This window comes from Sorex araneus, chromosome 3 (assembly GCF_027595985.1).
Source record: "Sorex araneus isolate mSorAra2 chromosome 3, mSorAra2.pri, whole genome shotgun sequence".
In the NCBI taxonomy this organism is placed as follows: Eukaryota; Metazoa; Chordata; class Mammalia; order Eulipotyphla; family Soricidae; genus Sorex; species Sorex araneus.
Window position 1 is genome coordinate 185,212,789 of NC_073304.1, and position 22,348 is coordinate 185,235,136.

Genomic DNA, 22,348 nt, shown 5'->3' on the forward strand with positions numbered 1-22,348 from the left:
GCAGTGTACTGCTAGGAGTGGATCCTGGAACTCTGAGCACTCTTTGGGAGGTCCAAAACCTAAAATAAGTTTAACTATTTTTTGTTAATCATATAATGATGATCTTCAAACATTTTAATATTACCCTGCGACTACCTTAAACTATACTGCTAAGTACTTCATCCCAGCATAGGGTGTGTAATTTCTTTTTCCTTATTTTATGGGGCTCTCTCTTCCTCTCTCTGGAGGATCATATTTTCATCTTAGAATTAGTACCCTTCCTCAATAAGGTGATTTTACTTCACATGTGCACACATAAATCTACTACTAAACCATTTGTTGTTCTCCAAGAATGGAAAAATTTAATACCTACCACCATCATTTCTCAAATTAATTATATGTGCATTTTTCTGGAAAGTAGACTCAAAACTATCATCCATGGCCATTTTCAAATAGTCTGTGCTCCCTCCTGTCCTCAGTAAGACTAAGAAATGGTACAGCCCCAGAGACCTCCTTGAGAAGGCAGGGAACTTGCCTTCACCCTTCTCCCCAGTCAGTTTAAAAGTTGGACCACAACTTTCGACAGACTCAATTAAGAGCCTGGGTCAGGTCTAGAGATTTAATACAGGGCTTAAGGTGAAGCCTTCCATGTGCTAGACTCAAGCTTGTGTCTGATCTCTGGCACCACACGGCTTCCAACAGCCTAGTATAGCCCTAGAAGTCCCTACGCACTGCTTCAAAGGTTTTTTAAAAAAGGAAAAAGAACAAGGGCAAGAGGCCAAGTTGAGTTAAATATATCAGAAATTCTTTTTTGGGGTTTGTTTTGGAGCCATACCTGGCAGTGCTCAGGGTCTATTACTGGCTCTGCACTCAGCAAATATTCCTGGTGGTGCTTGGGAGGCCATATGTGATGCCAGGGATTGAGCCTGGGTTGGCTTTGTGCAAGGCAAGCTTCCTATCTACTGTATTATCACTCCAGCCCCAGTATATCAGAAATTCCTCAGGGTATAATCTCCTAGTTTCTCATGGCGTGAAAGCCACAGAATGGTAAGGGATTAGGCTGATAATGAAAAAGAGCTACAGGGTTGGGTCACCTGTGAGAAGATGAGCACTCTGTGTCCTTGCTCCTTCAGCTTCCGCAACATTTTCTGCAGCAGCATAAGTTTCCCAGATGCCTTAATAAGTGCTCCACCCTCATAAGCCCCACTGGGGAGTTTTGGGGACTCCTGAAGAGAAGAGAGGGAGGAGAGGGTCAGTAAATGTGTTCTTGTATGTTTAATATGCCTAGAGAACTGGAAACTCAAATCCAGCCTCCCTGTCTCTGAAATTCCTGCTCCTTTCCCATCCCCAGTCCCTGCTCTCCTAGCCCATCTCCATCCTTGTGCTCAGCATCTCCAATTTTCAGTGAGCCAGACATTAAATCAGTTCTCAGTTCTCTGTATCTACCATAGCAGCCACAGGAAAGAGGTATGGGTGGTTGCAGCACTTCTTAAGATCCATCATGATGTTAAGCAGTGACACTTGGTTCCCGCCGCCTCGTGAATTCAAGGCTTCAAAATTTCGAGTCAGGATATATTTGTAGTATTTCCTGATGATCAGGGAATAGACATAGAAGAGACACAGTAAAGGAAGCAATTATGGTGCTGCAACTCTTCTAAAGCTACCACCAAATCCCCAAGCCCTCTCCTGGGAAGTCTGCCTTGCTTCTTACTTCTGCATGGGGCTCAGCTCCACTCGAACTATGAGCTCTGTCTTGGCTGGCATATTCTTAAAGACATCAGCCTTAAGCCTCCGTAGCATATGTGGCCCCAGCAAATCATGCAGTTTCTTAATCTGGTCCTCTTTGGATATATCAGCAAACTCCTCCAGGAAGCCCTCCAGGTTGCTAGTAGGGAAGAGATAAGGAAATGAACAGGATGTCAGGATTTTGGTCCCTGGTTTCAGGCTCTATTTTTCACTTCAGATTAATTCCCTACCCACTTGTTTTCCAGCCCCTTTTCCTTTCATCTATGCAGACTACCCTAAGTGAGCCACTTACTTAAATCTCTCTGGGGTGAGGAAGTTCAGTAAGTGGAAGAGCTCCTCCAGATTATTCTGTAATGGAGTTCCTGTCAGCAGCAATTTATGATCTATCTTGTAGCCATTGAGAACCCTGAAAAACTACAAAATGGGGCAAGGAAAGGCAAGAGAAAAGGCCCATCAGTGCTAAGTTGATCCATGGTATTGACTTTCCCTGTATCCAGCAGTCAGTCCCTCCAAGATCAGAGGCCTCGAACCCTTAGCCCTCTCCCTCTCCCGACATGAATGGCTCCCCCAGAGGTTCCCAAGCACCCTGCCTCCCATATTACAGAAAGTCCCCAAGCATTTTTAGGACAAGGGCAAGTAGGGGTGCATAATGTTATATTTCTGAGGTCCGAGGTCTGGTCCACTCACCTTGGACTGGTTGTTCTTGAGCCGATGGGCCTCATCCACCACGAGGCAGGCCCAGCGGATGGAGCCAAGTGCAGCCTGATCGATGGTGATCAGTTCATACGATGTCAGGAGAACATGGAATTTCACCTGTGCCTCCCTCTGCCAATACAACCACTGCCCATTGGCTGCTACCCAACACCAAACACCTATGCCTCCAGCCCCGATTGTTTACCCAAATGCTCTGCAGTGACCCCCCAAAGAGATCCACTTATCTAGTCCTTTAAAACTTTGATTCTGGGGCTGGAGCGATAGCACAGCGGGTAGGGCGTTTGCCTTGCACACGGCCGACCCGGGTTCGATTCCCAGCATCCCATATGGTCCCCTAAGCACTGCCAGGAGTAATTCCTGAGTGCAGAGCCAGGAGTAACCGCTGTGCATTGCCGGGTGTGACCCAAAAACAAAACGAAATAAAACAAAAAAACTTTGATTCTAAGCTAAACATGGCCCCCAAATTTCTACAACAAATCTAATATGAAGTGATTCATGTGTTCTCATTGGAGAACCTGCTACATCTCCAGCACTGAATTGCAAATGTGCATGAACAGGTGGAGAAAAGAGACAATTCTGAATGGGGAATGAAGGAACTGAAATCCTACATGGCAAAGAAATGACAGACTTGAAGGTTTAGAGGATGAAGAGAAACTTACCTTCATCTTAAAAGCTTTCTTGCCACCTTTGATGGCATTGTCCTCAAATGAAAACTCATTCTCACGAATGATGGCCCGACTGTCCTTGTCACCGGTGTATGTTACCACATAGAACTTGGGTGCCCACATCTGGAACTCCCGTTCCCAATTAATGATGGTAGAGAGTGGCGCACTCACCAGGAAAGGACCCTTTGTGTGGCCCTGGGAATTGAGTGTAGGGAGACCATTAGTTTAGGGCTCATCATTGTATATCCTATCCTCCACCTCCCCTCATCCCTTCCTCCACCACTCCCACCTTCCCCATCTCAGGCTGTCCCCCTCAGGGGCCCTAGAATCCAGCACCTCCTTATAGAGTGAGTAGAGGAAGACGATGGTTTGTATGGTCTTGCCCAGCCCCATCTCATCAGCCAGAATGGTGTCTGTGCCCTGAGCCCATGAGAAGCGTAGCCAGTTCAGCCCTTCCAGCTGGTACATGTGCAGTGTGCCTCCAGTGGCTGTGATAAAGCGAGGCTGAGTCTCGTATTTCACTGTTGGCTATAGAGTCAAGAAGTCAGAAAGTTCAAGGAAATGACCAGCTGCTCCTGTTGTCTTGGTCCCCTCTTCCCCACTCCCGGGCACTGATAAACTCCATCAATATAAGAATTATAATTTCCTCTTCTGTAGCCCAAACTTATGAAGGTTCTAACGTCAATCTCTTCTGCTTATTCCATAAACAAATATACAACAAGGACCGGAGAGATAGTACAGGGGGTAAGACGTTTGCCTTGCATGTGGCCAACCTGGTTTGGATCCCCTGCACCACATGTGGTGCCCCCAGGATCACCAGAAGTGACCAGGAATATCCCAGGAATACAGGGCCAGGAATATCCCTGAGCACAGCTGGGAGGGGGCAAAACCTTCTCCTAGGCCCCCACTGACCCAACAAAAATAACAACAATAATAACAACAACAAAAAACCAACAGCACTATGGAAAAAGATAACTGGTAGAGGAGCATCATCTCCTGCTGCTGTCTCACTCCCCTGACACAACTCCTAGGCACTGTGGGGGCCAATCTGATATTGAAGGAGAAGGGCTGGAGTTACTCAAAGAGGCTGTTAAAAGTCTAAAATTTCTGTCAGCAGTCCCCCAAGAAATCTTCAATCACTAGGGCCCCAGAAATGGAAGGAAGTAAGAGAACTTACATCATTAGTAGGAGAAGTTGGAGGCCCATCACACTGAAGTTCCTTCTTCTTCTTCTTATACTTACGGGGTTGGGCAGGGTCCTCCCCCATAATTAATTCTCTGTGAAGAGTTGGTCTGAGTGAAGTCTGGTTTTGGGGGACCTCTACACCCACTCTTTTCACCCACTCCAGATCTATCCTCTAATTTCCATATTCTAGATTTTTCTCTCATTTCTTCTCTCCCAACTTCACATTAATTCCCACCTTGGGTTATCTCAGGGAACCAACCCTTCCCCCTCATGTGTATCCTCTATCCCACTACTCAGGTTAAATTTTCCTTCTGCTACCAGTAAAGCCTCTTTACCATCCCTTACTCCAAACCACCCAGACCAGAATCCCATTGCCCTTAATTCTCGATCACTTCTATCCCTGCTGTACCTCACTTCATGCTGGGGGTCTAAGTTTCGATGCCCTTTAACCCACTGTTTCTCAACAGGAGTCCACATGCCCTCACCACACTCTGGTCCCCAGAATATCCCAAGTGGCCACAGGTGAAAATCATGCAAATGACGGGGAGAGGGGAGGCATAGCATGAGACTAGGGAGACAACCAGTAGAACAAAGGGGTCACAGAAAGGAAATAAAGTTGAAAGGGCAAACAAGCTATGAAAAGAGACTGAGAAACACTGCTCTAGCCCATGGCCAGACCCCTCACCGGTGTCTCCAGTAGCTCTGTTTATGGTCTTCATATTCAGGGATGTTCATCTCATCTTCTTCCCAGGTGGACTGATCATACGGCAAGTCCCTCCATTTCACTAGATAGTGGTAATTCCCCTTTTTATCCACACTGCAGAGCAGAAGGAAAAGTGAAGCAAACAAATACCCTCCCTCAAGAAAAATTATTCTATTTTTATGTGACTCACATACTACTGGGGAAGACAATAATGAAATAGAAAAAATAAATATATAGCCTAATGTCAGTTGGTAATATGCACTATGATGGAAGAAACACTAAAAACACTGGTCTGGGTGAATCATGTTTTGTTTTCATGCCTTGATCCTCAGACTCACATATTAATTTTTGTACTAAGGATAAGAAGAAGCATGATAAAAGAAGTGGTATTAAATTACTTTCCCTCCTGGTTTCTCTCATCCCCGTTGAGGAAACAAGGTTAGAAAGGTGGGGACTACATCAAGAGATACTCTGATTTGATCTATCTGGTAAATCAACAAATATGGGGACATAGTTCATAAAAAATGTGACACAGCCCAGACAGAACTTCCCACTGACCAAAGATTCACCTGTGGTTGATGATACGGTGGACAGTCATCCATTCTGGCTTGATGCCAAAACGATAGTACTTCTCCTCCATCTCTGCATAGTGAGGATCTTTCACCTTGCGCTTGTCGCTCTTCCCATCATCCTCACCAGATCCATAGTCCAGGGGTGGAGGTTCATCCATGTCGTTCTTCCGTTGGTAGTTCCGATACATTACCAAATGGAAGATTTCCAGCTGATGAGGCAAAGATGCTCACAATGTTCACAAACGACAAGAGAGGAGGGGGAAAGGCCAGAAGGAGAATAGCATAGGAAAGGGGGCTATGATACAAAAGCTGGATGAAATAAACAGTAAATTAAAACAAAAGCAGGAGTATGAATAAAAGAGTCAGAAGACAGAGTTTGGGTGGGGATATAATTAGCAAAAGGAGGCGATGTATAGGTCTATGAAGATTGGGGATATTGGGAAAATGTGGGAAAAGACAGATTAAAAAAGAGAAAGAAGGTGTGAAGGAAGGCTTTGTTATATTCTACGGGAAGAAATTTAATCCAAATTGAGACTAAGGAAGGCACATATGGCAACTAAGGACAAGGTAGGGTCTGAACCAGAAAACTGAAAAAAAAAAAAAAAAAGGAAAACAAAAGGCAGAAAACCAGATAATTTTTCTGCTAAGGGAAAAGAAGAATGGAGTGAATGGGGTCACAGGAGAGAAAGACACTTGTACCTGAAGTTCCTTGGCCCAGGAGCAGTGCCAGTAGGATAATCCTACCCACTTGACAAAGAATTCTCTCTCTGATCTGCCTTGAAGAGGACGGGGTGTCGGGGCATCTGGATTTCCATCCGCTTGTTGGTTAGCAGGCACGGCTACGGGTGGTTCACCCCACCGCCAATGTAGGATCTTCTGCACACGACCTTTCAGCACAGGGCACTTTGGGAAGGACACATACAAAGAAAGAAAGAGGCAGAGAGAGTCCATCATTGGAGCAGGGGAAGATTCCACAAGGGAATCAAAGGCATGGGGAAAGAAAGAGAAAGAAAGAGCTGGGCATTTGGGCATGAGAGATAAGGAAGAGAGTCAGAGTTGATAGTAAACACTGAGAGATGGGTACACTCACTGTGCATCGGGGACAAAGCCATTCACCGTTGGGGATGTCAGGCAGGGGTGGGTTCAGACAATGTATGTGGTAGGAAGAGATGCAAGCATCACAGCACAGAAGCTCCCCACCATCCTTGCACACACGGCAGTACTCCATATGGTCATCCTCTTCCTCCTTCTCCCCTTCTTCTTCTCCCTCCTCTTCATATTCTTCTTCTTCCTCCTTAGCCTCCCATTGTACCCCCTCTTTCTCCTGGAAGATCAAGTTCAGACATAGAGATGGAAGAGAGAGGAAAAAAGAGATTAGAATATTGGATACCTACATGCTAAAAGTGCAGAGAGGACTTGTGGAGGCTAAAACAAGAAAGTTGTTTCCAGAAAATGTTGATTTGAGGAGGCAAAAGGATAGCTGAGAGGAATTAACTAGGACTGTGGCACTTGTTCTAACATTACTAAGAAGCCCAAACACATGAGGAAAGGAAAACAACAACTCAATCCAAAAACAGACAAGTAGGTCTCTGAGGTCTCAACGATGCTGGCATGGGGGTACTCACACAGTGGGGGCAGCTCCATTTGCCTTCAGGAGCCCGGTCAAGCTCAGGATCAAGGCAGACGAGATGGTAGGCACGAGGGCAGGTATCACACAGAATAATTTCCCCACCCTGCTGGCACACCTCACAATAGTCCTGATGATCCGTCTCGTAGCCATCAACCTCCTCCTCCCCGGCCACTGCAGGACAGGCCAGAACTGTTATAAACCCCAATAGAGATAAAGAGAACAGAAACAGAAAGAGGGATAAAGAGATAAGAGAGAAAGAAGGGTTGAAAAAGAAGCCAATATTGAAATAAGAAAGTCAACTAAGGCATAAGTAAGGCAGCAGACAGATAGGATTACCCAGAGCGAACACTACTTACCCTTTTTTTTCTTCCTTCCTGGCCGGCCTCTTTTTAGTTTCTTGGTGCGGACAGGGCCATCAGGCCGGCCTGAGGCACTGTGGACACTGCCACTGTCCAGGTCTGATTCCTCAGCCTCTGGTTCGGGGCCCTCGTCACTCTGCAAGATATACTGCCCATAACCCCATGGCTGTCAGGGAGGCCAACTTGATCCAGTCCCCTCCCAGATCTTTGGCTCCTGCTCCAGATACTCAGGGATCCATATCTGAACCCCAGCCCTGACCCCCAGCCCTACCCCAGGTGCTTACTGGACAAAGAAGTACCACCCACCGAGCCTCCCTTCTTCCTCTTGCCACCCAACAGCCCTAGTTTGATTTTGAGTGGTGCCATTTTCTTTCCCCGAAGCTTCTTGCGGCCATCAGGAACTCGGGGGTTCTTACTCCTCCTCTTATGGCCTGGACCTGGATAAGAAGAGATATGGGGAGAAAAGGCAGAGGTTACATGATAGCCTAGAAAAATAGGAGGTCAGAAACTGGACTCTTCTATGTGGACTATGGTTTTACGGAAAATATTTCTCCTTATAACAATCAGGGCTGAGAAGACAAAAAAAGTTCTAAGACTATAATTTGAAAATATGGTTTGAAGGATAGTGTTACAGTTGTTGGATGGTTTCTTACCTTTGCCTTCTTTGGTTTTGGCTCTTCGGATGGGTGGGGGCTGGATATCAGCAGCTGGGGGTGGTGGAAGGGTAGGGGGTCCGGAAGGTGCTATGGGGGTGGTTGATGACACAGCAGCTGACACCTGCTCAGCTACAGCTGCAGCCGCTGCTGCTGCTGCTGCTGCCACAGCAGCTGCTGACCCCTTGAAAGGGTTATTGGCGCTGAACTCTCTCCATTTGGCCCCAAGGATAGTCATCATCTTAGACATTGGGATCTTAGGATTCTTCTTAGCAATTAGGGGCCTGTAAACATAGAAGCAGAAGACTCAGACCCTTCCCACCTGGTCTAGGAATACAGCCATATGTCTTCATCAATTAAGAATATACAAAGGCTGGGATTCCTCGGTGGTGAAAATATGTCATAAAATCAATTTTTTAAAAAAAATTAATTCTTAACAGGATTTTAAAAAAAAGAAAAAAGGGTCTGGAGAGATAATACAACAGATAGGGTGTTTGTCTTGCTCGTCCCTGTCCCGAGTTTGGTCCCAAGCATCACCAGAGTAACTCCTGAGTGCAAAGCCACTGACAGTGTGGACCAAAAACAAGAAAAAATAAAGAAAGAAAAGAAAGGAAGGAAGGAAGGGAGGGAGGGAGGGAGGGAGGAAGGAAGGAAAAAAGGAAGGAAGGAAGGAAAGGAAGGAAGGAGGGAGGGCAGGCTGAAGAGACAGTACAACAGGAGTAAGGAGCTTGCCATACACGTCACTGACACTCGTTTATGCCAGGTAACGCATGTGGCATGTGGCACTGCCAGGGGAGGTGCTCTGAACACAGAGCCAGGAGTAAGTCCTGAACACAGCTGGGTGTAGTCCAATAAAACAGAAAAAAAAAAAAGTAGAAAAAAGTAAAAAGTAGAATTTAAATGAAAAGAAAATTATCAATAAAAGCACTTTACTTTGAACACTATTGTATATTTTATAAAATATTTTCAGATATATTTTACTTTTGTGGGTTCACTCCTGGCAATACTTGGAGAGCTGAGTGGTGACAGGAATCAAATTCAGGACCCCCCATGTGCAAGTGCTCTATTACTGAGCCACATCCCCAGCCCATTATATCTTTCATCCTCACAGTAACACTAAGTTACTATGAGCTTCTGTGGTTTTTCTGTAAAGTTCCATGAATCCTGAAGTATCCCATCAAGTATAATCTGGCCATGCTGGATCTACACTATGGTGAAGTGTTAAGCTCTTATGAGGACATGACTCGCCACAAGTTGACAAAAGCACTGTACTTCACAGGGAGATGCAAGATAACTGACTGACATCCTGGTGTTGAAAACTCCTTGGGTGCTAGGCATTCAGGGAGTTAGATTAAATCTGGGACTAGAACCAGACTTTACAGTTATTATCCCATCAAATCTCCCATGGAATATACAGTACAACTATTCCTACTTTACAAATGAGGAAATAAAAAATTAGATAAGTAATCTGTGGGGCCAGGGAGAGACCTCAATGGACTGGAGTATGTGCTTTACATGCAGGAGCCCCAGGTTTGATCCCTGACACAGCAAGATCCCCAATCATTGCGGGGAGCAGCCCCTGAGTTTTGAGCCAGGAGAAGCCCCATAGAACTGCTGTGTGTCTCAAAATTAAAAAAAAAAAATAAGAAGGAGGAGGAGGAGAAGGAGAAGGAGAAGGAGAAGGAGAAGGAGAAGGAGAAGGAGAAGGAGAAGGAGAAGGAGAAGGAGAAGGAGAAGGAGAAGGAGGAGGAGGAAGAGGAGGAGGAGGAGGAGGAGGAGGAGGAGGAGGAGGAGGAGGAAGAGAATTAGAAGAAAAGAAGAAAAGAGGAAGAAAAGGAGGAGAAGAAGGGAAAAGGGAGAAGGGGAAGGAGGAGGAGGAGGAGGAGAAGGAAAAGAAGAGGGAGGAAAAGGAAGAAGAGGAGGAAAAGGAAGAAGAGGAGGAAGAGGAGGAGGAGGAGATGAAGAAGGAGGAGGAAGAGGAGAAGGAGAAGAAGATGACAACGATGACGACAACAACTTGCATAAGATAACATCAAGGACTAGGACCACAGCAAACTGCTTCCAGAGCTACTGAACTGCTGGTACTCTCCAAAAATCACTCAAAATTAAGAGCATTCTCCATTCTTACTAGAGTCCTAATGAAGGAACAGAGTACCTAATAATCAGGCAAAAGAAATTCTGGAACACTACTGTTATCTCTCAATTCCAATCTAGAGAGAAGTTACATAGGAGATAATAAAACTGTTAGAGCAGGGTGGCCATTAGTCCTGACTCTATTCTATCACCAGAGTTTTCTAACCTAGCACTGGAATTACGGCAACCATGTACTCCTCAGCAGAGGGCCCCTGACTGGGGCCCATGAATCCTTAGGAGTCCAGGAATTCCTTGCTTGCATTCTAAAGTTACAGGTGGAATATTGTGTTTCTGTGCTGTGAATTTCCCTGGAGAATGGTTTATTAGCCTTCAGCAGATTCCAGGGGGTCCAGGGCCTTCCCCAAATTAGAAGTGTTTGTTCCTAAAGACATTCCAGTTCTGTCGCACCTCATGAACTGGCTAAAGGCTTTATAGTTGGTGAGCGTGTGGTAATCCTCCTCAGAGAAAACATGTTCCACATCCTCCAGTCCCCAGGTCAGAAGCAGAGTTGCTGATGACTTCTGTTCGACCTGCTGGGAGAGACAAAGTTTCAGTGCTAGGTTACTTTGATAGGCCTTACCCTAAGCCCACCACTAAGCCTCTGTCTATTCATCCACTTCCCTGGGATTCTAGAATCCTGAATTCCCCAGCAATTTTAGCATCCTGAATTTCCTAGCATTCTGAATTCCCACGTCCCCACTCCTTATAAGTGACAGATGAGCTATTTAGCATCACTACCTTGGAAATCTCCCTCTTACACCTGTCTTTAATACTGGCTTCCATAATTCCTTAATAACTATATTCACCTTTTTGATTTTGTTTTCTTGGGTGTTGTGGCTTTTTTTTTTCTGTTTTGGGGCCACATCCACCAGTGCTTGGAGCTTACTCCTAGCTCTGTGCTCAGGAGTTCCTCCTGGCTATGCTAAGGAGACCACATGGGGTGCCAGGGATCAAACCCATGTCAAGCACGTGTCAGGCAGGTGCCTTACCCAACCGTACTCTGTCTCTGGCCCTTCTACTCACCTTTTGCCCCACATCTCCCTCCCCTTTTTTCCGCCGCTTTGTCTTCTTCTCCTTTTTCTCTCGGTGCTTCCGTCTCCGTTTTCGACCTGGTCCAGTTCCATATTCACTGCTTCCACTTTCAGACTTCTCCCGGTATTCATCTCGCTCAGAGCCAAATTCCTCTTCACTGTCCTAAGGGAAGAAATGAGAGCAGCATTTCTTCAGTTCTACCAAGTTCCAGGAATTGTTCTTAGCTTCTAAGAACAGTATCTCTTTTAAAGTTCATAATATCTTGTGTGGAAGTAACTAATCTATTTTATTATAATATTTTTTTAACAGACAGGCAACCTGAGGCACAAAGTACTAAATAAATTGCTCAAGAAGACAGACTGCTTGGGGTCTGAATTCATGCAGTCTATTACAAAGCTTTCAACAGCTTCTCTTTGCCACCAAGGCAAGACATGTAAGCAATTGGGCTTGTAGGCAACTCTTCACTAAGATATGGTAAAGTCCCAGATCTATAAGATACAGGTCAGCAGAAAAGGGGAGAGGAATCAGGCATTCCTGACTCCAGAACTCCCCTGAAATAAGGCCCAGAGAAAATTTAAGTCCTTGGAAATCAATCTCTAGAACCTTGCTGCAAAGACAGGAGTCCTTGACACTTACAAGTTTCTTGCGTTTTCGGGGTTTTCCTGGCTTGTTTTCCTTCTGCTTCCTGGGTCCTCGTTTTCTCTTCTTCACACCCAATGTTGAAGGTAGCAGCCGAATATCATCCTTATCTTTGGAACAAAGAGCACCAAAAAACCCTAAGCCTCTAGGCTCCCAGTCTCTGGGGCTTCTCCACACTTCCTTGATCCTCGAATCCCACTCTCTAGGAACTCCAGCATTAACTTCTCCAAACCTTGCCCTGTCTCCCTTCACTGGATACAAACAGACTATACAGAGTACTCTGGGATGCTCTGATTCTGAATGGGAGGTCATGGGTAAGAAGAGAAGAACAGCCAAACCACTCCCTTTTCTTCCCTCTTACTAACAAGGAACCAGGCTCTAGGCTGTGGGCTCTGACTGTGACAGGTCCTTTCAGTCCCCGCCAGGACTCCTCCTGCCTTCCCCCTCACTTAGCCAGCTGGCATCATGCCCAGGAACTAGGGAAGCCATGCCCAGCTGCTGGCCTGGCCTGACCCCAGCACTTTGAGTGGGGAGACACAAGTTGGCAGCTCCCTAAGCCAGATGCTGAGAAGAGAGAGCCAAAGGTGGACACCTGGGTTCTTACATGTTCACCCAGGGGTCCTGACATCCTTTTTTGACAAAGAGGGAGACCTCTATGTTTTCTCAGATAATCACCAAGTCTCTTTTCACCCTGGAGGAAGAGAAATGCCAGTGGCTATTTTCACTTCATGCCCACAGATCAGTGTCTAGCTCAGTCGTTACAAACAAGGTCTCCATAAATACCTCCACATTTCTCCTCCCCCCAAGTTGCCTGTAATCTTCCAATCTAGCTCCATCTCCTGCTCCTTTTGAGTACTCAAAGGTTTTGTACTTTGTCTTCATCTCACCATTCTTCTCCGGTATAATCCTAGACATTCTGATCCATTCATAGGTAAGTAACACGGGGGATAGAAGCACAGACACATACCCATACTCAGTCTCAAATTCACCCACATACCCACACGTACTTCTGAGCATAAATCCGGAGAACCCGTACCTGCTTTCAGCAGGGCTAGGTCTCGGACCTTCACCCAGATAGAGAAGCTGGAGCTAGTTCTTCCCTGATGTTCTCCCACCCCATTCTCCATGACTCCTGCCAATCTGTCCAGGCTTGGAGAACAATTTGGAGATTTTCTTCATTTAGAGGAAGATGATGATGCCATAGACTAGAGGCCCTGTTCGGTCTCCCTCCCCCAGCCCTTGACTAACCAGCCAGACCTGTCTTGTTCAGGCAAAGGCTGCTGTACAGAGGGGAAAGGCCGGGCTTGGCCCAGCCCCTTGCTCTAGGATACACAATCCTTCCTCCCTCAAGAGCCAAGGGAAAATTAGCCACAATTAACACCTGAGGCCTTGGTTTCTTTTGCCTCCAAATCCTGGCACACTCTCTCCCATCCTATGTCCTCTCTGCAGGAAGAAACTGAGGTTTGAGGTGGGAGCTTCGTAGAGTAAGCAGGTGATGTGAAAACAGAACAGGGGCAGTAACTGGAAGTCTGGAAAACTAGTGCCCCAGCAGCTAGGGCTCCCTAAACGCCCGGGTTCTTCAGTTAGTATGAGCGTGGAGGGGCTGGAGCGATGGCAGTGGGTAGGGTAAACACGAGTGGGTAGGGTAGCCTTGCACGAGGCTGACCTGGGTTCGATTCCCAGCATCCCATATATGTTCCCCTGAGCACTGCCAGGAGTTAATTCCTGAGTGCACGAGCCAGGAGTAACCCCTGTGCATCGCTGGATGTGACCCTCAAAAGAAAAAAAAAAAAAAAAAACAACGTGGAAACTGCAGCTGCTGGGGCAGTGGCAAGGGCAGGCTAGCCCAGGCTAGCTGCTAAGGCTAGGTCATGCCAGCAGCTAAGGAGCAGCAGAAGTTCAGGAACCTCGCAAAGGCTTCGGTTCCCTCTCAAACCCTGTAGAAGTTCCCAAAAGCGGCGGAGTGGGAGAGGCAAGGTAGAATGGCGAGAGGGGAAGGCAGGGCAATAAAGCAAATCCAAGTTCCAACCTCGGTCTCAGCAACCACTCAGCGCTGGCCGGCCTCTCCCACAGCGCCTGCAGGCGGAGCGGGAGGAGGGCGGGCGCTGGGCCCGCGAACCCCAGAGCGGGCGGAGCCGCCACAGCGCCTCGCCTCCCGCCCGCCCGCTGCCTCCTAATCTCACCATCAATCTCTCACACATATATTTATTTTTTCTCAAATTCCCCTCCCTCCCCACAACGAACCTCCATAATAGGTCTGCTGCACATGCGTATTGCACGCAGGGGGTGGGTTTGTATGTTCAGACCTTTTGCAAAGAAACTACCAGAATTTTCCGCACCACCCACAATCATTCCCCACCCCCACCTCCAAGGAATCACATCTATATATTATGTTATATTATTTCTCCATCCTTGCCAGAAGGGGGAGGGAGGAGAAATGAGATTTGGGCTTCCTGCTTCCCTTCCCCCATCAACACGAGTGCTATTATTTTAAACCAATGTAAGGAGACTCCAGAGGGGGGACGGGGAGGGGGGGGGAATTAGTGTGGGGCAAGAATGTGAAACAAAATGGTGAGAATCAAAACAGAAGGAAAAACAATAGAAGTCTGTAATGCACACAAATTCAAGGCGGAGGGAGGGAAGCCTGAGAGGAGGGTTGTTTTGCCGCACTTAGGGAAAGAGATAAAGAAGAGACTAAAAATATTTTTTCAAAAGTTTTACCTCAGAAAGTCATCTGAGGGGGTGTATCTGGGTCACTCAACTGACTTGCAGGGCTGACAGGGAGATAAAATTGCAATGGGAAAGAGGAGGTAGGCATTAAATTCAGACAGAAAATTAAACAAAAAGCGGTTGGTGTCCTTTTCATCTATGCAAAGAAGAACAGGGGGTAGAGAGGGAGTTTTGACACACAAAGACCTCCGATTTTTTTTTTTTTGCTCCTCTCCCTCACAAACCCAAATTGCAAATCAAAATACCCAAGCGGGCCACATTCCAAATTCGGAACACAAATGGGAGACAACTCCAATCTCCTAAACTGACTTCCTTTCTTTTTGTTAGCACCTCTGCAGTTTTCCAAGCAATTCCCTCCCCATAATTCTTTATTGATTTTCCCTAGTGGTTCTGGAGACAACTTTGAAAACTTTCCCCTTTGTTAAGCAACGTGTGTGTGTGGGGGGGGGGGGGAGAGGGAAAGGGCGGTGAGGGGAGGGAGGCATCTAGGAGGAGGACTTCATCAGATTTGCATCCTCACCCCCAATTTAAAAAATTCCTGTACCCCCTCAAAGATGGTCTCGATGGGACAGGAACATTTGCCCCATGAGCCACACAGTAAGAGTTTTCCAAAGCAGACTGCTAGACGTTTGGACCTGCGTGCATTTGTGCAGCAGCAGACCCAGGGGTCTGGGGTGTGGAGGTTCCTTTTCCCCCTCTCTCCGGAGGTGCCAACACCCTAAGATGCTCACACATCCTAAGGGAAGCTGGAAATAACTTCACTAGGTCTGCGTGGGGCCACTGCCAGACCCCTGAAGCCAGCTGGCACCTTCAGCACTCACTGAACTGCCCAGAGTGCCCACTGACTTACGGGGGGGGGGGGGCGCGCAGAAGGGGGGGTCTGTGGGGAGCTCACACCCCCCAACGTAGAGGGTGTGAGTGATTTCAGCTCGAGTGACAGTGACTGGCAGCCACGTGAGAGTCACAGCTGGGCCACCTCATACTGGGGGTACGGAAGGGGGGGGGACATTTGACACAAAAAAGCACGGAGCAGGGGATGAGGAGTGGGGGAGCACCTGGTTCCCCACACTCCACTCACACTGCCCGGTCTCCCTCTTGGCTCTGGCTGGGAGGCCAGAGGTTAGGAGGCACACGGAAGTGGTCGGTCTGCGCGGAGTGTGGCCACCACCTGCTCCCAGACATCAGCCAACACATTCCCACGACCCTCTCCCCAAGTACCACCGCACGTCCCTGTGAGTTGGCGAGCACTGGGGGACACCGCCCGAGGTGGGGGGGGGGGGCGTCCAACGGACACCGCGATTCCCTTGCCACCCCCTCCTCCCTTCACTCCTAAGAGGAGGAGGTCGGGGCCGCGGTGGGCGCCACACACCCCAACCCCACCCGGCCTGGAGCCTGAGGGGTGCCCGAGCGGCCGCCCCTCCCCCACGCCCCCTCCCCCCACGCCGCCGTCCCGCAGCCGGGGTCCCGACGGTCCCTCGCTCGGCCAGGGAGGGGGCCCTGGCGGGGCCGCGGCCGTTTCCTGCCTACCCCCTCCCCGCCGAGGGTGAAAAAAAAAACACCCTCCTCCTCCTCCTCCCCCGAAAGCCGCGACCGAGTGGCCGGGTCCGCGCGCGCAGCTCGGCGGCGGCGGGGGAGGGGTGCGGGGGAGGGGAGGAGGCCTGGCCCCGCGGCCGCCGCCCGCCCGGACCGCTCGGACCGCTCGGACCGCCGGCGCCCCGCGCCCCGGACTCGCCTCGGCTCGGCCGCGCGGTGGGTGCCTGGCCCCCGCCCCGCCTCGCGCGCCCGCGGCTCCGGCTCGGGCTGGGGGGGCCGTCGGGGGGGGGGCCGCTTACCTGGCGGCGGGGGCGGCGGCGGCGGGGGCAGCGGGGGCGGCGGCGGCGGCGGCGGGAAGAGGTGGCAGCCCGGGGGGCTGTGGCGGTCGCGGCCCCTGTCGTGGCCCGGCCCGCGCCCAAGGATTCCCTCGTCGTCCTCCTCGTAGTCCTCGTCGGCCGCCTCCACCTCCTCCTCCTCCTCGTCGCCCTCTTCTTCCTCCTCTTCTTCCTCCTCCGACACCACCATCTCCTCCTCCTCCTCCTCCTCGTCCCTCAGAGGGGAAGCCATCCTGTGGCTCTGGCCCCCCCACCACCCCCCCACCCACCGCCCGCCCGCCTCCCCCACCGCTACCACCACCACCTCCTCCTCCTCCTCCTCCTCCTCCTCCTCCTCTTCGGCGGCGGCGTCCTCCTCCTCCTCCTCCTCCTCCTTACCGCCTCCCCCAGCCCCCCAAACCCCTGGGCCACCCCCCTCCCAAACCCCCACCCTCGGGGCCGCTGTCTGAGGAGGGGGGCAGAAATCACCCCCCAAAATTTTCTTGGATAAAAATTGAGGAGGGACTCCCCCCTCCTTCCTCCCAAGAGAACAAGAAAGGGGGATTGAAAATATGTGAGTGTGTGTGTGCGCGCGCGCGCGCGTGTGTGTATGTATATATGTGTGTATATGTGTGTGTATATATGTGTGTATATATATATAAGTTTTCCACTTTTCTCAATCCCCCTTTCCGTTGCTTTAAATATATTTAAATTCTGAGGGGGGCGCTCAGAAATATTTCTCAGAACTGAGGCACTAAGATGGCCGCCTTGAAATTATTTTTGAAACAACCCCCCCCTTCAGCACCGCCACCCCTTCCATGAAGAAAGGGAGAGAGGGGGGGAAATCCCCTTTTAAAACCAAAATGGCTGGCTTAATATTTCAGTTTTCACCCCCATCCTCTTCCCTGTTACACCTCCACCTCCAGCCCTCTACCCAGAAACCCACAAATTTCTCCCTTTTTTCATAACTGATTAGTGCACAGATTAATATTTTTCTTGTGTACTGTGTGTGCGTGCGCGTGCGTGTGTGTGTGTGTCTGTGTGTCTGTGCGCGCGCGCACACGCACTTATTGGGGGGGCATGAAGGGTTTCTACATAAAACAAAAATGGCTGCTGTGACTAACTTCCCCCCCCTTGTAAAAAATACTTGGAGGGGGGCATTAATCAGTACTCATGCTCAGTCTGACATCAGCATAAATTGTTAAAGGTTAGCTAGTTAGATACTAGTCCAACTAGATATTTTTTTCTTTTCTTTACTAGTCTCTTCCTCCCCACCTCCCTTCTCTCTTAAAGAAAAGCTTTTTTTTTTTTCCCCTGAATATTTCAGAAGGGAGTGGTTTGATGTGAAGGTTTTCTTTTTTTCCCCTTCAGGCATTGAAAAGGAAAAAAATATATGTTTATATATAACTGTTTCAGCATACCTCATTGAAGACAAAATGCTTTTAATTGTGTACATATCTTTTAAGTGAAAAGCGGTGTTGGATTTTTTTTTTTAAAGAAGTGATAGAAATCATAGTGACTTTGGGGGGAGAGATATGAATAGATACGATGATTGAATTTTTTCAAAGGAGTCCATGTTTGATTCTCCCCTTTGCCCAGCCTTTCAGTGATTCATAATTATAAATTTTATCTTCACTCTTTTCCTTTTGTTCACTCTCCCCTCTCCCAATTACTTGATTGTAATATTCATCTTCTATGAGAAATTAAAAAGTAAAAAAACATTTTTAGAAAGGAAGCCAAAGTCTGAAGATTATGAAATTCTCTTCTCTCCAGTCTTAATATATTTCCTTTCCTCCATGATCTCCAATATTGATAAAGTGGAAAAAACTGAGGTAATGTGAAAAAGAAAAGTAACTGGAACTTCTGAGAAAAAAAAGTTAGGGGATTGTATTCTTGCATTTTTATCTAACTGACCCGTGATTTCCCACACACCAGTGTTTATCTGCAAGTAGTTTCAGGAATCAGATGGAAGGTTTAAAAGAAGTCCAAAAGTAACTTTCTCATCCAGTGATCTGATCAGTGAACTTAGAAAATAAAACTTTCCAATTGAGCAAAGCAAGGAAAGGAAGGAGGGTGATTAGATCAGCCCTAGCCTTTTCCTTGTCACACTTTCCTTACTCTAGTTCCTTCCCATTCTTTGATCTCGCTTTGCCCTTTTCTTCCCATCCTGTGCCTGTGGAATGATTTTCCTCACAGGTTATTTCTCTGCCCGTTTAGTATAGCTGCTGGCCCATCCAGCAGCCCCTGCAATAGAGGAGCACCTTGAGCCAGGGGTAAGTAGGCACAACTAGAAGGTTTTTAGTGATGAAGTACTATGCAAATTTTTGTTTTGATGACTACAAAGTTTTCATTGATGTCCCATCTCCTACACCAATTTACTTTATTGAGCATTTATGTCCATCAATTTCTCAACCTGTACTTTGGAATTCTCTTGCCTCTGCTACTTTATTTTCCTTTAGTGAGTCTCACCCCATGTCTCTTACATTTTATTTTGTTATGTCTCTTTCTCAGTGTCTCTGTACTTGTCTCTCTGGATATTTCCTTCTTTGTACATGTATCTTTATTTTTCACTGAAATTTTATTTTCCATTTGGCTTAGGCTTTACCAATTCCAAATGACTTTTCATCTCTGCTTATTTCTGACCTTTGGGCTCTCTGTGTGTGCTTCTTCCTCTCTGTGTCCATGACTCCCCGTTCTTTCTGATCTCTCAGTTGGTCTCTGGCAAGATTGTCCCCAGAGTGTCATGTTCACCACAGTCTCTTCCTCTATGCCCTCTCTCTGTGGAACACTTTTGATTGCCTACATATGCTGCAGGTGCGGGTGGCCAAAGGTGGTTGTGTGCATCCCTGTATAAACATTCATCATTCTCTTGAGAGAGCTTTACATATGGCTTTGCTAATTTTCCTGCTTCTCCCTCTTGCCCAACTCTCCTTCTGTCTGCCTGGCCTCTCTTTTCTCCCTGCTGACCTCTTGATTTTTTCCTCTCCCATCCTTGTTTCTGCCTGCCTCTCTACCTGCTTACTCCTATTATGGTGTCTGCCTGCTTGCTTGTCTGCTCCTCCCTGACTGGCTGGCAGCCTTTTTCTCTCTGGTTGTCTGTCTGCTTTTCTGGCAGTTTGCCCACCACTCTCTCTAACCATCTGTCTCTCCGCCTGCCTGTCTCTATCACTTTTTTTAGCCTTCATCTCTTGGTTTGTGTCCCTTCTGGCCCTGCCATGGTTCTCTGTTTTGAATTGCCCCCTCTACTTGTTCCTTCTATTTATTTCTCTGAAGTTCCTAATTTTTCCTTAACTCCCTCTTATGTCTGGTTTTCTGTCTACCCTGCTTGCTTGCTCTGTCCCACTTCTCAATGTTCGTATCTTTTAGTCTCTTTATTATCAGTCTTATCTCCTTTCACATCTCAGTGGTGAAGGTGTCACTATCTAAACCTCTGAGTGACCCTTTTACCCCCAAAAGCCTTAGTGTGATACTGGAGAGATAGCGCAAAGGATTGAGTACTTGCTTTGAATGCACGAGGTCCAAAGGATCCCAACACTTAACAGTTCTTGAGCCCATCCAGAACAACCCCATTACCACCTCCAGGATAGAGTTGGGAGTATCCCTGAGCACCTACAAATGTGACCCCCGAAAAATTGAATCCCTTTTTTTTGTCACCTTTCCATATCTCCTGCATTTTTTCATTGCTTCCTTCCACTTTAGTTGTATTTTTTTTTTTTTGCTTTTTGGGTCACACCCGGTGATGCACAGGGGTTACTCCTGGCTCATGCACTCAGGAATTACTCCTGGCGGTGCTCAGGGGACCATATGGAATGCTGGGAATCGAACCCAGGTCGGCTGCGTGTAAGGCAAACGCCTTACCCGCTGTGCTAATTTAGTTGTATCTTTTTCTTGTCTTCTTGTCTCTTGGTTTTCCTGCTACAGTCTTTTTGCCATTTTCCCAGTCTTTCCTTGGTGTCCTTTTTTTTTTTTTTGTCTACCAAGGCTCTTGCTGTTCGCCTCTTTTCTTTCTTTTATTTTTCTTTTAAACAGATAGTATATAGCACAAAATTTTTGAAACACAAATAATCTGAGAAGTGTAATCTCTCTTCATTAACTCTTTCCTAATCCCTTAGTTTCTCTCCTCTCCTCTATTTTACATTTCTTAGTTGTTCCAGAGAGGAGTCTACCCCTGTGTAAGTCTACTTGCTTTTTGCTGTACTTAAGTTGTCCTGATGACAGCACACCTTTGCTGGTCTCTTCATCACTGAACTGCATATTAATTAAGAAAAGACATGAAGACACTAGGCAGACCTAACAATGAAATATACATATAGGTTCAGTTAATATGTAGAGATTGTTAGTAAGTTGAGCTTAAATGCACATAGAGTAGATGGAGAATTGCTCTACATTTCCCTCAGTCTTTATGAATTCCTTAGAATCTGTGACTCTAGATCCTTTAAGATTCAGCAGCACCGTTAGGCTGTTAGCCTAGGTTTATCCAAGAAGATTGTCTTCCTTGTAGTTTAAAAAACTTTGCTTATTAACTTTTCTTCCTTTTCATTCTTGGCTTTTCTCACATGCCATCTTAGAGTTCCTCGAAGGAAACAAAGACATACTACTATCTGTGTGTCTTCAGAAAGATGATGGGTAAACTTATTTATACACAATACACTTTTCTTTCATTTCTGCTTTTTTATTGCCCCATTCCTCCTATCTTTCCTCTTAACTATCTGACTTGGTTCCATTCTAGCTTCTCTTATTGATTAGCCATTTTTTCCCCTGTCCTGTTTGATTGGTTTGCATCCTCCATCACTCCATCTTGAATTCTTGAATTCTCTTGAATTCAAGAATGTCTCTTGAATTCTCCCTTTCTATCTGCAATAATGTATATGGTAGCACTTTATAAATTATAAAGCAGTGTATACATAGTATAAAACTCTTATTTATCTCATTTCTTTCCTTATTGTCTGCCTACCTTCTCTCTTTACTCTTTTTTCTATTTATCTGTCTGCATTCCTCTTGATAATCTTGCTTGCCTCTTGTCAGTCATTCTCCTTTCTCTCCTTGACAGCTGTCTGTTCTTCTGCTATTCTTCTTTTTTTTTGTTCAAATCTGTGGCTTTCCGTGTCTACTCAAGTTCCTCTGTATTTCTTTTACTTGTCTGTTTTCTCTGTTCTTATGCCTTTTATCTATGGCTGTATGTCTCCCTGTCTCTAAGCTGCTCGTCTCTCTCCCTGTCAATTTTAATGTGAACAGCACTCTGCCTTTTTTCTTTTTGTCCTCCAAAATATAAAAACAAAATATTAAAATACTTAATATATTTAAATAAAATTGAGCAAATCAATGAACAAGGAGATGACAGTGATACAGTGATTAAATACCATATGACTGGTAGAGGAGGATGTATTTGGTGTTTAATTGGGAAGATTATTAAGGTGAGAACAGGGAACTTGGTCATGCAGCTAGCAAGTGCAAGCCAGAAGCCCTTTTTCTACCTCACTGAAAAAAGGAGTTAAGAAAAATACTGTAAGGAACAAAAACTTAGTTTTTTTTTATATAAGTAAAAGCTGTAAATCCTTTCTCCAGATAAAAGCTACATATATGAAATGTTTTTATGATATTATGAATCTGCTAAGGTATGTAAGGTAAAGCCCTAATGTAAGGACCAGTAAGAGTGACTGATAGAGCACAGATACATTATTCATATAACAAGCAGACAAAAGAACTTAAAAAGAGAACACTTTTAAATCTTATGGTTTTTGTTTTTGTTTATTGGTCACAC

At 46.7% G+C, this 22,348-nt stretch overlaps 1 protein-coding gene across 6 annotated transcripts in view; it reads right to left on the minus strand.

The window, feature by feature from the left end:
* Positions 1-16,869, minus strand: part of CHD3 (chromodomain helicase DNA binding protein 3) — a 29,840-nt gene extending 12,971 nt beyond the window's left edge. The window contains exons 1-20 of one of the 6 annotated variants that reach the window (XM_055133365.1): positions 16,573-16,869; positions 12,008-12,120; positions 11,363-11,533; positions 10,748-10,869; positions 8,207-8,490; positions 7,860-7,990; positions 7,551-7,701; positions 7,190-7,383; positions 6,655-6,888; positions 6,264-6,467; positions 5,562-5,773; positions 4,975-5,106; positions 4,282-4,381; positions 3,441-3,632; positions 3,099-3,299; positions 2,413-2,550; positions 2,018-2,139; positions 1,691-1,864; positions 1,426-1,567; positions 1,074-1,205 (exon numbers count right to left, since the gene is read on the minus strand). In XM_055133365.1, coding sequence (XP_054989340.1) covers positions 1,074-1,205; positions 1,426-1,567; positions 1,691-1,864; positions 2,018-2,139; positions 2,413-2,550; positions 3,099-3,299; positions 3,441-3,632; positions 4,282-4,381; positions 4,975-5,106; positions 5,562-5,773; positions 6,264-6,467; positions 6,655-6,888; positions 7,190-7,383; positions 7,551-7,701; positions 7,860-7,990; positions 8,207-8,490; positions 10,748-10,869; positions 11,363-11,533; positions 12,008-12,120; positions 16,573-16,840 — 3,417 coding nt within the window. In that variant the 5' untranslated portion in view covers positions 16,841-16,869. Of the gene's footprint in view, positions 1-1,073; positions 1,206-1,425; positions 1,568-1,690; positions 1,865-2,017; positions 2,140-2,412; positions 2,551-3,098; positions 3,300-3,440; positions 3,633-4,281; positions 4,382-4,974; positions 5,107-5,561; positions 5,774-6,263; positions 6,468-6,654; positions 6,889-7,189; positions 7,384-7,550; positions 7,702-7,859; positions 7,991-8,206; positions 8,491-10,747; positions 10,873-11,362; positions 11,534-12,007; positions 12,121-16,572 lie in introns of all 6 variants that reach the window. The other 5 variants (XM_055133366.1, XM_055133367.1, XM_055133364.1 and 2 more) reach the window with 5 other exon arrangements.
* Positions 16,870-22,348: the final 5,479 nt, after the last annotated feature.